Source organism: Perognathus longimembris, chromosome 6 (genome assembly GCF_023159225.1).
Source record: "Perognathus longimembris pacificus isolate PPM17 chromosome 6, ASM2315922v1, whole genome shotgun sequence".
Lineage (NCBI taxonomy): Eukaryota > Metazoa > Chordata > Mammalia > Rodentia > Heteromyidae > Perognathus > Perognathus longimembris.
The window spans coordinates 55,083,006-55,099,756 of NC_063166.1; the positions used below are offsets into that span (position 1 = coordinate 55,083,006).

General features: G+C 36.2%; 1 protein-coding gene across 2 annotated transcripts in view; it reads right to left on the reverse strand.

Moving 5' to 3' along the window:
• The window catches only part of Macrod2 (mono-ADP ribosylhydrolase 2), a 1,728,876-nt gene that overhangs the window by 97,268 nt on the left and 1,614,857 nt on the right, over window positions 1-16,751 (reverse strand). For both annotated transcript variants that reach the window (XM_048348774.1, XM_048348773.1), the window contains exon 13: window positions 15,344-15,412. In XM_048348774.1, coding sequence (XP_048204731.1) covers window positions 15,344-15,412 — 69 coding nt within the window. The remainder of the gene's footprint in view (window positions 1-15,343; window positions 15,413-16,751) is intronic.

Below are 16,751 nucleotides of genomic sequence, written 5' to 3' on the forward strand. Positions count from 1 at the left end.
GGTCACAGAAATATATAATATACCATCATGATTTTTTAGGTTTACTAGATTTTACAGTTGGCATATTTTGAATATCTTGGCTAAATAACTTATTATTAAAGCAATTTTTCCTGTTTCTTTTCTCTTTTTCAATGTAGCTATTAGAACATTTAAAGTTTGTATCTGTGGTTCTCACCCATGACTCATATTTCTATCTGTTGGACAATGGACTTATAGAGAATCTAATACTAGGATGGTTTAGACCAATCATGAAACCTATGTTTATTTGAAGTCCAGAATATAAGAAATTGTACCTTGTCAAAGAATTGTACATTCAAAATTAGGATTTCTACTTTTGCTTATAGAGGAGCATTGGCAGGTAGCAATGGAAATGGTTGGGAAACAGAACCTAATTAGGTATAATTGCAAAGTATGTCCTGAGGAGTAATTAGAGAAAGAAAGAGAATAATAACTATGTAACAACTGTCACAAGGAGAAATTACTTCTATCCAAAGAAAGCAAAACCTAATGGCAGAAGATTTTTGCTCCCCACTAATCACTAAAAATCAAATAGAGAGATGCTATGTTTCCTCTTTAAACAATCATGAAACTTTAGTTAAAGTAAGCTGGGACATGGAGGAAAACTGAATGTCTAACTCAGTGGTAGAGCACTTGCCTAGCATATGCAAGACTAGCTTGATCTGAAGTATTGTGAAAGAAAGGAAAGAAGAAAGAAGGAAAGAAGGAAGGAAGGAGGAAGGAAGGGAGGAAGGAAGAAAAAAGGAAGGAGAGAGAAGGAAGGAAGGAAGGAAACAGTTATAGAGGTGGAGGAAGAAAAGGAGGCGGGGACTCGAGAAAGGAAAGCTTGAGAAATGAATATATTTGCATAGGTAGAGATAGCAGTGTGTGTTAGGAAGTGGTAAGGGCTGAGATGAGGGTTTAGTGGATGTAGGTTCTACTTCAAAAACATTCCCAGAGAAGGCTGTGATGTGTCTGTGCACAATGAGAGGTGGAGAGATACAAAGGGAGGCAACTACTCATGTTTTATATTGAGAGATGCAAGAAGGTCTTCTGGAGGAAGCAAGGAGTGACCTAGGATCTGTTTACTGGTGGTAATGGAGCTAGGTGTTAGGAAATGTCACCTTTTATCTGACCTCTGATGGAAAAATTATCAAAGGCATTATATGAATTTCAACTTTTACTATGAACTTTGGCCTGTGTAAGGTGAATATGTTAAGGTTCCCATATATGTACTTGAATTCAACTCATTAAAACTAGCTGCCTGGTGAACAGTTTAGTATATGAAACTTATGGCCAAATATAGCCAGCTACATGCCACTAGGATTCAGTGAACAGATATTCATGGATCACAGTTTGATGAGAGCTCCCCTAGTAACAATACTAATAGATTGCCTGACATAGACTCTATTGCTTTGCGGCATGTGTCATGGTTGAAAGAATGGCCTCAAACATGATCTGGGCATGAAGAAGAACTAAATAATAGTAGCACAAGAAAAACTCAGAGTAAGACTGCTCTAAAATACAGAACATACAACCATCTAAACACAGCATTCATTTCAGGAAAACACTGACTTAACATGAGTAGGAGTCCATTTAAAATGCACTATATTCCTCAAAAATAGGAAATGTGGGGGAATGAAGAATTTACTTGTTCCAGTTGCATTTGCCAGAATTTAAATAATACCTACACATGTGAATATGCATGTGTGCAAGTTTTCCTCATCCAGGGGAGATAAGTACCCAAAGCGTGGAAAAGCTAATAATTAAGAGGATTTTCTAAGTAGTATGGAGATTCCTCAGAAGGCTAAACATAGAGCTCCCCTATGACCCAGCAGCCCCACTTTTGGGCATCCACCCAAAAGACCACAAACAAGAACACACTAAAGCCACCAGCACAACAATGTTCATCGCAACACATTTTTCATAGCTAGAATATGGAACCACCCCAGATGTCCCTCAGAAGACGAATGGATCAGGAAAATGTGGTACATATACACAATGGAATTTTATGCCTCTATCAGAAAGAATGACATTGCCCCATTCTTAAGGAAATGGAAGGACTTGGAAAACATTATACTAAGTGAAGTGAGCCAGACCCAAAGAAACATGGACTCTATGGTCTCCCTCATAGAGAATAATTAGCACAGGTTAAGGCTAGTCACAGCAGAAGATCACAAGATCCCAATAGCTATACCCTTGTGAACACATAAGACGATGCTAAGTGAAATGAACTCCATGTTATGGAAATGAGTGTTATATCACTGTTGTAATTACTTTCAACATGTGATATGAAACCATAGCTTCTATTATTGATGACCCTCTTGTATTCCCTTCCTGTGGTTGTACTTGCACTATCTCTGTATCTTTGAGTACATTGGAAACCGTGTATACTGGTATTAGAACTAGGAAACTGAAAGGGAATACCAAAATTGAGAGGCACAGGGTACAAAGACAAACGACTACAGAAGCAATACTTGCAAAACTGTTTGGTGTAAATCAACTGAACAACTCATGGGGGGAAAGGGAAAGGGGGAGGGGGAGGGGGGAATGAGGGAGGAGGTAACAAACAGTACAAGAAATGTATCCAGTGCCTACCGTATGAAACTGTAACCTCTCTGTACATCAGTTTGACAATAAATTTTTTTTAAAAAGAGGATTTTTCTAATTTTCCTTTCAAAAAAGGAAAAGTATATATGTGGCCATTTACCTGATCTAAGCACTGGTTGCCTTATTTATGAAATTAGAGGACTAACAGTACCACTGTCTCTGCTTGATATTGGGTAGTTGTTCAACAAATTCATTTTCCTTCCCTGAATTACATAGAAAGGAGGAATTTACAGACTCTTACAGTAAGGCCACTCAAGTGCCTCTACTAGCTAATGGGACAGGAATAGTTAATGTGCTAAGTGCTACTCTCAAGCCAGTCCATAAAAACCTTCCATCCAATCTCTTCATTCATTCCCCATTTACTGACTGGTTATCAAACTTCAGGGTAACTTTGGGGACTAGAGGTGAGCAATTGTTTCATTAATTTGAGAATCTGAATGCCTGTATGACACAGGACTCATCATTATGGATTCCAAGGGTGGGAAAACCAAATTTTTCTTATACAAGTCTGATGCTTTTGTTAAAGCAGCTTGCAGTACTAAACCCATATTCTTCTTTAAATAAAAAAATGGTCGAAATAGTTAAATAAGATGATTTTAAGGGACCATTTTTGATCATCTTTTTAAAAACCTACTTCAACCAATTAGGATCTATCTACACAGAAAACTTGTAGGACACACAATTACTTTGTTCCTGCTGAAAGGTTGGGGTTTTTTTCCAAAATAAAGGAAGAAATTAGCAAAGATGAAGTGACATGACAGCAAAAGATATTTTGAGGATAAGGGAAGGGAATATAATTACACATTAAAAAGCCTTGCTTCATTTTTAAAGTTTTTCTCCTGAAGAACTAGCAAAATACTTGTGGCAATAAAACCCAAATCTAGTTTTTTTTTTCTTTCTTTCCTTCATATTTGTTTCTGTTCTTTTACTTACTTCCAGAAATCATGTTATGAAGTCTGATATGCAGATAGTATCTTTGCAGTTAGAACAACAGTGAAAAAATTCAGGGCATATGGTTACCATTTGAACCTCAAGAAAATTCCTGAATTTCTTGATGGTTGATATAAAAATATTGTAGATGCAGAGAAGAGGGGAAAGGCATTAGTGAACATGGAAGAATATACTTGTAAGTTAAAATGACACTGTTTAGAAACTCAGGTAGGACAAGAGTCTGGTGTGCTTTGTTAGTTCTATTCAGAAGGAAGCCCCAAAGAAGAATTTGGGTAGAGAATATTGTTCAGAGAGAAAGATTTATGGATAGAAGGGTTAACTTGAGCCAGGGTTCTGTGGTGTTGATCTTCCCAATGGTCTTCCCAATGATCCTGGCATATGTCAGTGTTAGATAAAAATAAATCAAACAAGGCACAATCTGAGTTCTACAAACTAGTCCCCATCAGGACTTCTGCTTGCAAGGAAGTTCTAGGAAAGTCCAGGATTGAGGAAGGATCATTGCTTATTTTCCTGAAACTATTAAGAATGATCCAGAGAAAACAAAATGTCTGGTGCTTGGGAGATCTCAAGGCTTTAACTATCAGCTCTGAAATTAAAGGTCACTGAGAAGTTCGTCTCATGGCCAGTTTGGAATATACTTGTTGAGAGTCAAGTTACAGTTCCTGCTTCACTGTGTGTGGAGGATGGATGTAATTGGCATGTGTGACAGCCATGAATGGCATGGGTAAACACTGTGATAGGTTTCCATGCTTTTGGAGACAGTCTTATATCTATTAGAGTATCATAGGATCAGAGAAACATCATAATTCATAGATCAAGCTGGAAGAAATCTTGAACCTTAAAATGGCGTGTGTGTGTGTGTGTGTGTGTGTGTGTGTGTGTGTGTGTGTGTTGTTTTCAGAACATACACACAATTTTAGGACTGTTTCTAGTTCTTCTGCTAAGGAAAGTAACTAATGTGCCATTTAAAAAGACAGACCAGGGCTAATTATTAAATGAAATGGGAAGACAAACTTTCTATTTAGTGTCATCAGTGCTTGTTAAGAAACCTTGTCTTGAATATGTTCCACTATAAAGTCAAACTTATTGAAGAATGGAAGTGGAATGAATGTAACTTATTAGAAACTTGGCAGTACAGGAGCAGGCTGGTAGTAAGGAGACAGGAGGAAGTAATTCTGGTTTCTTATGTCACAGTATGGTAACTACTGGTCATATGATGTATGATATGTTTAAAACCAATTAGAAGGGTATGGAAGTTGCCCAAACATAAAAATGATGGTTTAAAGAGATATAAATACTTACTGCCCTGATTTAATTATTAGACATTGAGTATACTTACCTCCTTGTCACACAGAAGCCTATAAAGAGGTACAGATTTGTTTAAAAAAAATAAGAAAGAAAAATATTCTAGGCTTTGCCAAGTATTAATGAAGGCAGCAGCTCTGAGTCTTTCTCTCTCGTCTTCCTCAAACTCACCCTTACTCTCAGTTTTCACTCTCTTTCAATAAAATCCAAGAATTGATGGTTGAAAAAGAGACAGAGAAACATACTTTTGCTTGTGAGAATCTATTGTCAAAAACTATTAACAAGCTGGGTGCCAGTGACTCATGCCTATAACCTTAGCTACTCAGGAGTCTGAAATCTGTAGACTCATAGTTCACAGCCACTCTGAGCAGAAAAGTCTTCAAGACTTCATGTCCAAAATAACAGCAAAAAACAGGGCTGGAGGTTGGCTCAAGTGGTAGATGACTAACTGAGCAATCAAAAAATTGAGAAAGAGACCTTGAGTTCAAGCCTCAGCATTGCCAAAGATAATTTTTCAAAATCTATTAACAGGAACTTCTCTCTAGAAACTTGTAAGAATGGCTTCCCAATATAACTATACCAATATAAACCTGAGTCCATTTTAAAAAGCAACTTAACCACTGCCTATTTTGTACTATGAAAGTATGAATTATTAAAATAAAAACTTGAAGATATGCCTGAACTTAGGGCTTAGGTACTGTCCACTGTCTCTGAGCTTTTTTTTGCTCAAGCCTAGCACTCTTATCATTGAGACACATCTCTACTTCTGGCTTTTTCTGGTGGTTAATTGGAAATAAGAATCTCACAGGGGGCTGGGTATATGGCCTAGTGGCAAGAGCGCTTGCCTCGTATAGTTGAAGCCCTGGGTTCGATTTCCCAGCACCACATGTACAGAAAATGGCCAGAAGTGGCGGTGCTGTGACTCAAGTGGCAGAGTGCTAGCCTTGAGCAAAAAGAAGCCAGGGACAGTGCTCAGGCCCTGAGTCCAAGGCCCAGGACTGGCAAAAAAAAAAAAAAAAAAAAAAAAAAAGAATCTCACAGGACTTTCCTGCTGTGGCTGGCTTTGAACTCTAATTCTTAGATCTCAGCTCCTAAGTAACTAGGAGTATAGGCATGAGCCAGAGGTGCCTGGCGGAAGGTTCTATTTTTATTGCCATTCTCTGGTGTCTTTGCCTCGCAAAATATGATCCTATGAGCATTTCTACATGATCCACTGTTAGAGTATCTCTTTTTCAATAAAATATCAAAAGACTTTACTTCCAAAATTAACTCTAGAACTCCTTAAATCACCCTTTTATTGCAGCATTACTTCTTTAAATTCAGCATTAATGTGTGTTTAAGTAAATGCCGTAATGTTTGAGAATCTCTCAGGTAGTCTACAAGATTTTTTCACAGAAAAGCAGACTGCATTTAATTAGCAGATGTTCAGTGTCTATCCAGATTGGCTAGACATACCACCTTTTGACTAACTCTAAGGAGTTAGTCAAAATGTTATTTTTATACTGAATAAATATGAAAGTGAAAAGGCCAGAAAATTGTATTCTAAGAATAGTAAATTGGAGTCAAATTAAATTTTTTAAAATATGATCAGGATATACTATGATTTTAATTTGAAGATAGAAAAGAATTCATACCTTTTAGAATGTGTATCTTAGGTTTCTTTCATCCTAGTATGTTCGTTTGTTTGGGGGCAACTATCAATATCAATCTCTGTCATTCTCAAAAATGTGCTGGTTTTCAAGATATATGATTCTTATCATCCTTCAGCAACCCAGGCATCCTGAAATTAATTCTAGACTCCCACGTGGAAACCAGTATCTGTGGGTACCTACACCCCTTATGTAATCTAGTATCTGCATATATCTCAAGCAGATTCTTCTATATATTTTAAGTCATCGCTAGGTTTCTTATAATATCTATTATAATGTAACTATGTAAATAATTTTCATGCTATATTTATTAGGGAATAATGATAAGAAAAACATTTATAAATGTCCAATATAGATACAGTTCTATTTTCAAATATTTTTGATGTGTAGATGGTTAACCTGCATTGTGGAACCTAAGGGATATACAGATCCAAGTATAGTTTTTCTAGATAATCCTAACAAAGGCATTCTAAAACATGGATCTATGACCCTTCCATGGTAAGTTTTAACCTGTAAGAGAAAAAGATAGTATAGACAGGAAAAATTTTATGGGCCTTCTACCTGCTGTTAAGACTTGAAGGCCAGCATACGAATATGATAACAATAATATAAACAAAATTAATATTACCAACAAATATTGAAAATTTGCCACGATTGACAAGCTGTTGTAATCACTTTAAATACAAACTGAGCTTTCCAGTTTTCATAACTCCATAATGTAAATACTCTTATAATCTGCATGTTACAGAGGAGACAACTTAAGGTACAAGTTAGGAAAGTTATCCATGTTCACATAGCAATGATAATATTAATTCAAAATAAAATTAGGTTCATAAAGTTTGCAAGGTATGCTCCAAGAGATTAAAAAACCAGGCCACCAATTTGAAAATAACCATATAAATGTTCATATACATTTTGACTCATTTTGATGTATATTTAGCTCCAAAAGTAGAGCATATTAGACAAGGATATTGAAGGAGGAATAGAGAGAAGTGAAAAGAAGGCAGGAAAGCAGGCAAGGGATGAAAGGAGGGAGGGAGAGATGGAAAGAAGGGAGGGAGGAAGGAAGGAAGGAAGGCAGAAAGAAAAGAAGGAAGGAAGGAAGGAAGGAAGGAAGGAAGGAAGGAAAGAAGGAAGGAAAGAAACCAGGCAGGCAGGCACAGAGTAAATGATCAATATAAAAGACTGCAGTTGAGGTTTGCAAATTGATCTGGATTTTAATATACAAAATGAAAAATGAAGTAGACATGACAGCATGGTGGTAGAGTGTCTATGCTAGGGGCATCCAGGAAATGACAAATAAGTGAGCAGCATACCTGCTGATGTAAGGAAGAATGGATATTCATAGAAGGTGGTTGGTTTTCAATTAAGCCCAGTGTGGAGTACAGCTGAAGGTTTCTGTGCATTCATTTCATTACATGTCATCGTAACCTTGACCCCAGGTTAGAGTCAAGGTCATGATGTTGAACAAGTAGTTAGCTCCAGACTGTTTTCCTTGTTGCCTCAGTTTCACTGCCCTCCTCTTCTTGTTCAAATATCAGCATTCCTAGGTTCCACTTGACTGCTCTGGACCTATCTGCATCCCTCCCCTTACATTATCCCAGGCCAAAACCATTCTTGGCTCCCAAACCATGATTCAAAAGGTAGCACAATGGATATAAAAGGCCTAGGCTTTGAGTTTAAACAGATTTGATCTTCACATATTGTTTCTACATTTTGAGTGACGACAGGTTATTTAAATTTGTGGGGGCCTAGTGTACCTGCCAAATTGAGATAATACTAACTTAAAAATAATGAGATAATGCATTGCACCCACTGAAGGGGGAAGAAACTAAGAAAAAACAATATAATGACTGTTGATGGAAATATGAACTGTTATAGTCTATATAGCAGGTAATTTGGCAATACCTACTTAAAACACACACTTCTTTTTTTTTTTTTTTTTTTTCCTCAAATTTTTATTATCAAATTGACGTACAGAGAGGTTACAGTTTCATACGTTGGGCATTGGATACATTTCTTGTACTGTTTGTTGCCTTGTCCCTCATGCCCCCCTCCCTCCCCCCTTTCCCTCCCCCCCCCCCAGTTGTTCAGTTCACTTACAGCAAACAGTTTTACAAGTATTGCTTTTGTAGTTATTTCTCTTTTTTTACCCTGTGTCTCTCGAATTTGGTATTCCCTTTGAATTTCCTACTTCCAATACCAGTAAACACGGTTTCCAATATACTCAGATAAGATTACAGAGATAGTGTAGGTACAAACATAGGAAGGTGATACAAAACATCATCAATAATAGAAACTACACACACACACTTCTTAAAGCCAAGATCACATTCCTGGAATCTTTCCCATATAAACAAATGTGTCAGTGTGTAAGGATATATGGGCAAACATGGCTATTGAGTATTGTTTGTGTAACAATAAAATGGAAAGAAAGTGCTTGTTCTTCATAAGAGAATCATTGAATAAATTACAGTATATCTGCACTATGGAATATCATGTGAGCTCTAAAATAGGTGAATTATGTCAGTACACAACAACATAGAGGGATTTCCACAAAGGTTTATTGCTTATAACAAAGCAAGATTCAGAAAAGCATGTATAATATAATATTTTGAGAGAAAGCATATATATCTATATGTGTACAAACACACACATATATTAATAATGGTTAAAATTTTTGAGCCTACATCCTGGGCACCATGTATGCCTTAAAATACCTTAAATTCATTTAAATCCTTAATATTCTTTGAAGTAGGTGCCATTAAGGTCTTTACTTCATGTAGGATGAAACTTAGGCAGAGTCGGACTTAAGTAATTTTCCCATGATCATAAAGTTGGGATGAGTACAGGTAGATTCTACAGACAAGATTCTTTATCAGTCTTTTGCTTACTACTAAATAATTAGAAGGTGAAACGTTAATAGACAATAAAGAAGAAATCATGCTACTATCACACATTTACATATGTATGTATACTATATGTGTATATAATATATATTTCTATTTATAAGATGTTATGCATGTTCATGTACTTAGAAATACACTAAAGAATGGTACCCAAGATACAAATGGTCACTGTCTTTGAGTGGGGTGATTGAATAAGATGGCTTTTCACTCTTGCATTATTTGAATGTTATGCAAGAAAATTTATTATTTAAAGAGTCAGAAAAAGCAATAATTCCTATTCATTATGGGGAAAAAACTGTATGCATTTCTATTCACTAGAACTTCCTTACAGAAATGATTATAACATTTACAAAGTAAAAAGACTGTCTCTAGAAAGCACAGAGTTTAAAACTGTCGCTGAAGAAACCATTCAAAATGGAGACCTCGTAAGTAGATGAATATGCATTTATTAGAAAATTAAATGATGTTAGACTATCCAAAAACATGGGAAGATTTCACCATCTATTTTTATATTGAAAAGATAGTTTTAAATTTGTTTACATTGCAGAATGCCCTTAGAAAAGCCTCCATATATGTAATTAGTAGCTGCCTGGAAAAAATACTACAAGTTTATATTCAGTATGTTATAAATTCTTATTTCTGTGGATTGGAGGCATACTGATAATTTTCATTTATTCTCTTACATATTCTTGTAGTAAATATGTATTACTTTTACAATGAGAAAAATCCATGCAACTAAAAAAAATTCATTCTTTACCTCATAATTCAACAAAAGAATCAGGAATTTATCCTGAGGAACTGATTACAGATACACATGAAGATTTATCTAAAATGCATGCCTTACATTTCCTTATTATTTATAATAGAGAGAAAACTGTAAATAACTAAATAACTTAACATCAGGGCACAGGCTATGTAAATTTTGGGATAACCAGATGATGAAATATTATGCCTCCAATGAAAAACATGTCTCTGAGGCATACTTAAAGGTGAGGGGAGAATATTCATCGCCTATAGTAGAATGAAACAACAGGATTGACTTTTTTTTTTAAATTTACTTTCACAATTGAGTCCTTAAATGTAAAACCATTGTATGCATTTATTTTTTATATTTTTCTAAGTTTAAAAATATTTTTATAATAAGTATGTATTACTCTTGTGAAAATAAATGTTATTGTTTCAAAAAAGATTCCCCCAAGTTCATGGATTCGTCTTTGGAATTTATGTTAATAAGTGGCTGTCTTTCTCCCCATCTCCTTTTTCTCTCACTTTTTCTGATTTTCAGGTTCCTCTTTTAAAAAATGAGGACAACATTGTCCATGAATGTAAATGAGTACAGGAGATAGTAGTTTCCTAATGTTGTAACTTCTTCTTCACTGAACCACTGGAGGGTCTCACTTTCATTCCACACTGGAGGCTGAGATATTCCAATAGGTGATAAAGTGTATTCAGTCTATCAGTGCAGATTCAAGGCCAGAGATAGCTGTGTCCCTGCAGTGATCGGGTCAGACACTAAGGAGGGTTTAGGGAATGGCACCACTGGACTTGCTGTGGCTCTTCTTTTCTCTGTGGCTCCTTTTGGCAAGGCTGACACTTGCTCTAGCTTTCCCCCTTCTTACAGTAATTCTGACCGCCAGGAAGTCTGAAACTAAATGCAAGTCTGCAACTGAATCATTTGCCAGTTGACATCCTGCTTCATAAATGCCAAATAGCAATGATATGACTTACGTGGAGTTCCAAAGAGTAGGAACTCTGGTGTGCACCTGAGTATTAATTGATTTTGCTTTTAATATTAATGAGCTTATGATTTGGTCTAGTTGACCTTCAAATTCAAATTAGGTACTGATTAAATAGTAAGACAGGTGGATCTGGGTATGTGGAAACAACACATTTTTTCCACATTACAGTGCACTGGCATTGGAAGTATGAAGATGAGCTATTAAAAGTATGCAGCAACTAGAATACAGAGTTATCCTTACTTAAGGTGATAAACTACAACTTTTTCAGCAATAGCTTTGCAGAAGTTTCAATGAGATTATGAGATAATCTTAAGCATTTTACTCCTGCGTTCAAATGACCTCACATCTGATTGCTTAAGTTTTTGTTAATTTAAAACAGCTTTCACACTGAAACTCTAGGATTTGTCTTGAGGATATAAAGTATAAAATCAACCATTAGATGAACAGTATTTTCACCAGTAGATAAAAAATGCCTTAAACAACCTCAGAAGGCCTATCAACTTACATATTGGGTTTTTCCCAGACATCTTTGAGCTTTGAGTTCATTTCAGTTCAGGGTTACTTATCACATCCTTCACATTCACCCACCCTCATGAGGATGAGTTGTTCAGCAGCATTTGCTCTCCTAATATCTCTCTCAACTCAACTCCTGCCCACGTGATAGCTAGAATGACTCACTATGAACAGGTGCCTTCAATGTCTGGCCAGCAGACAATCTAGTTCCTGGTTCATATGTTGATCAGTTGTGCTTTCTGCTAGAAGTTAGCATGATTACTAGCTATGTGGAGTAATTGGACACCAAATACCTGTACTTGGTTCTAAGTGGAAAATAGGTCTAGAATATTTGAATGAGAGCATCCATGTAAACACCTAGATTCTAACACTTTCTCTCCAAACTTTCCAACCTTCTCATAACTATTGCATCGTCTCTCTGCTACAAAGGGACAGCCATCTCAGTTTACTGGCTCCTTTTCAACCCTGGAAGACACTAATTTCTAGTAGCACTCCAACTTACAACAGATGTAAAGCCAGTCAACTAATGAGCATTACTAGAAATACACAAATTAGCCTCAAATTCCATGGGAGTGATGTTGGAGAGAAAAACAACAAGTCCAGCACAGAATAGAGTCACTTCAAAGCTCAAGAAGATGCTCAGAGTTAGAAGTAAAGTCTCCAAACACAGTCAAGAGAACACAGACTCCTTCAGGAGCTGTGATCAGCAAAAAGGTTCTGCCACTTAAATGGGAGAATGTAATAAGCATTTCCATAAGCTATCTTTTAACTCCAGGCTTTAAAATAGCCTTGGTGTCACTGAGGAGAGATATTTCTGCATGAAAGCTAATAATGGAAACTGTTTGAAATGAATCTTCCACACTTATGACTTTGCTATAACCCCAACTTGACCTCAATCTTGTAGAATTTCAATGGAATATTCTTTGTCAAAATTCTAAGCCATGCATCTATCAGTCAAGATGACAGTTTCATAACTATTAGATACTTGGTCTAAGCTTTGAACTGATAATCAATTAAAAAGAATGATATTATGTGCACAGTATTTATAATGGAAAAAGGCAAAACATCATATCATATGCTATATTTTAGAGTGAAACCCATTATAGATGGATGTGGATCTCGAACACTTTATTTTTCCCAAATAAATAAGTTAATCAACATTAAGAATTTATTTAAGCAAAATCCCAATATCTTCACAATTAGTCTTGTGAAGGAATGAAATGTTGTGACATATGACAGAATTCTTTGATGGGACTACCACCATTAAAAGTTTTATTTTAAGAAAAATTCCTGAAAGTATTTCAAGAAATGAACTGTTCCTAGCATGAGCAATTAATGGTGTCACATCCTAAAAGCATTGAGAAATATCACAAACTGTGTTTCTACTAAGGTGTGAATCTCCGCACTAAACAACTCAACGGAGAAAAATTGCAACTTCAAGTTTTCAAATTAGACTCTCTGTCTTATTTGTGAGACTCTGCCTTTTGACTTTATAGTACTTTAAATATTTTTTATCATAGGCTAAATATTTGGAATGTCCAAAATTTTTTGGTTTAAAACGAACACCACCATCCGCCTTTTTATCTTGACCTTGTAGAGTTGAAGTAAACCCCATTTTTGAGTCAGTAGCCATTTTGTGGACTGTTTAAACTATGAGTAACCCAGGACACCAATTATCCTGGCTAGCAGAACAAGCTTATTAGGGCCCAGCCAGTCAGGAAACTCCCTGCTTAACTCTAACTGCCTGGGAATGCTTAACTTGAACCGGCCCAGAATGTCTCTAGCCCTGAGCCAATCAGATTTGTACCCATATCCAAATCTTGCTTGAACACCTGATTACTGTAACTTTGTGTTTTTTTGCGTATATAAGCCCTGTGAAATTTCAGCTCGGGGCCTTCCTCCTAACTTACACTGCGTCAGAGTGTAGGACGAGGCCCGAGCTGCAGCCCATGTGAATAAAGCCTTGCTTTTGCATTTTGGAATGTGTGGCTCTTGGTGGTCTTCTTGGTGGTCATCTCACGACTTGGGCATAACAACCTGAGTAGTTCTATTTTGTCTTAAAATAACCTTGAGTTGTTAGCAGAGCCTGTGGATATCTGACACAAATTACATTTTTGGATATAACAAGTGGTTTTGAAACCGACCACACAAAAATAACGACAATATGGTAGAAGCTATGTTGGGACACCCAGATCTCTTGTGAGAATTAAACATTTCTTCTCTATCCACATCCAGAGGAGGCCACCCCTTTCCAGGGTACTTAGAATAAGATGAACTACCCATTGTGTGTGTGTGTGTGGGGGGGGGGTAAGTCCTGATTCCCCTGCCCCATCTCAGAAGCCCCCTCCATCTTCAGATTTCCTATATAGTCAGCTGAAATCTCTTCTAGAATACATTGCTGCATAACTCCCCAGCCCCTCCAGCCAGTTCTGCTTCCTTCCTTTTATTATTTCAGTGGTTGGTTGAAAAGCTTTGTTTTTTACCTCCTTTTGGAATTCCAGTCTATACAAGTAGCAGGTGAGCAGCTATGTAACTGGCTTGTATTATTATCATCTCTGAAGTAGACACTATTATTGTCCCCATTTCTTTTCCAGAGGAGAACCTGGAAATGTAAATGGTTTGCCATTTTTGGCTAATTCCTTGTTGATGATTTGTATTATTTTTCCAATGTCACCTAAATTGCTAGTGGCAAAGCCAGGATTTATAGTCCAACTGTGCTGCCCCATTGTTCTCACTCTGCAACTCCCCTCACTGCCCAAGACCATTGATTTAGGGGGAAAAAAACAATAAAAAAATTACCATTAAACAAGAAATGAAAATAATGAGGCAAATATTTCAGTACTAATATTTCAAGACTACTTTGATTTTCTAAACACTGATTTAAGGAGTAATATCCATGACAAAAGTACACCTGTTTGCATATCATATCAAATTAAAGACATGCATTCAATACATGTATCTTAAAGTTGTAAGGAGATTGCATGCTTTAACAGAGAGCTATCCATTTGTACAAATATCACTAGTCTGCCAATCACAGAATAGTTTTAATAGCCACCATTATATGGGTACTTTCCACTTAAACAAGAAGGAAAGGAAATTATCCTTTAGATGTTTTAAACATAAATATTCTACATCTATCTTTTTCTTCTTATTCCTCAAATTTTCTCCTAGAAACTAAAATTTTCTTTATTTTTCTCCTTCTTGGGATACTTGAACTAGCAATATTTTCTCTTAGTTATTGTCTTCAGAATGGAGGCTGATGCCCTTGCTAAAGATGGACTTCTAAAGATACCTTCCAAACATTTCTTTCTTGAACTACCTCTCATAGATGGTCCTCAAAGTCACTCTTTCAAATTTATTTCTTGTATGTAGCTGTAAACAGTAGAACTGACTAATACAGTTGTTCCAAATAAACATCTCTATAATTTCTCTGATCATGTTCTTATTTCATAACCAGTTATTTTTAGAGGAACAAATGCTGATGGATATGTAAATTCTCAAGAAAGGCTAAATATGGAATGTAACAGAGTGGGTAGAATCTGTGTTTTGGAAATAGAGAAGTTTAAGGAGAATTAGATATGCTCACTGCTTCAGTTTTCCATACAAACAAACCCCAAATTATCTACTTTTAAGAGTCTCTGGGTCTTAAATGTAATAAGTGGCCTCATACCTTCATCTTTACAATCTTCCACTGCATCTTCTGAAGCAGGGATGGGAACAGGGGTGGTGCTGACACCATCTGGAACACAGAAAAAGAAACATGGCCTCAGTTAATATTGTCCAGCTGTGTCTCTCTTGTCCCCTGTCCTTCCCTTTACATTCCACCAAAGCACATGTAAGCTCCCTTCATGCTGTACTGCACTGAATCATCTTTGAAAAAGTAAGAGAATTATAATCCTTTTTTTACATAATGAAACAGAACTCTTCAACTTTGACCTAGATTAATGAACTGTTAATGAAATAGAAAATGAAGTGTTTTTTGGCGAAAATTACTCTGCAGTGGCATTTTGCTTCTCCAAAAATGAGCCATTGTTTTTCCTAGTAATGGAATGTGAAGGGTGATATATCAATATATTCCTAGAAATGCCTACAAAGTTCCTTTAGGTATGGGTTTACCATAACGGCTTATCATTATGCTTGAATGGCTGTGCAGCTATACATACTAACCCTGTGGCTATCATCAAGAGTAATTTAAACATTTCTTTTTCTTTTCTTTTTTGGGGGGGCTGGTAAGGGGGCATGTTTCAGGACCTGAGAATTTTGTTCAAAGTTGACACCTTACCATAGAAGGCACACCATCATTTATGGCTTTTTTGGTGGGGGGATTTGTAGTTAATTGGTAATAAGAATCTTGTGGATTTTCTTGCCTGTAGTGGCCTTGAACCATAATCCTCTGGTCTCCAGCTCCTGAGTAGCTAGGCTTACACTCATAAAATCCTAGTACCTAGCAATTTGGAGATTTTATATCAACTAAACACAGAATGGAGACCAAAGACATGGAGAACACTATTCTCCTCAGCACCAAATTAGCCAACTAACAAATTAATGGGTACTCATGTTTGGCCTCTAGGATGGTAGATAATTAACTACTAGCATTTAGATAGTAAATTTAAGATATAAAGGATTATTAAAATCATTGGAAATGCTTAATTCCTGGCAACTGAGAAATGAATATACGAATATATAGACTTTTTTTTTCTTCTTCTATCATTGTCCTGGTAATAAAGTGAACTCATGTGCCTGCTAAATAACACACATTTAAAGGAGCATCCCCATATTTCTATCATACCTTTTGTCTATAATATATATGACTATTTCTTTTAGATTTACATTTCTATTGGAACAGAGAATAAGATTTTCAGGAGGGGGATAATTGGAGATAATGACTCACATTCTTTTGCTATGTGATAATCCTTAATTACAATGAAAATGGTGAACTATTAACCTTTCTCTTGTGTCACAACATCTATCCTCCAGTTCACAGAAAAGTTGCCAAAAAGAAGTTACAGTTATTCTATACTTCCTCACTTCAAAAGATCCTTTAGTTCCAGTTTAACTGGCTTCTCTTCTAGTTCTTC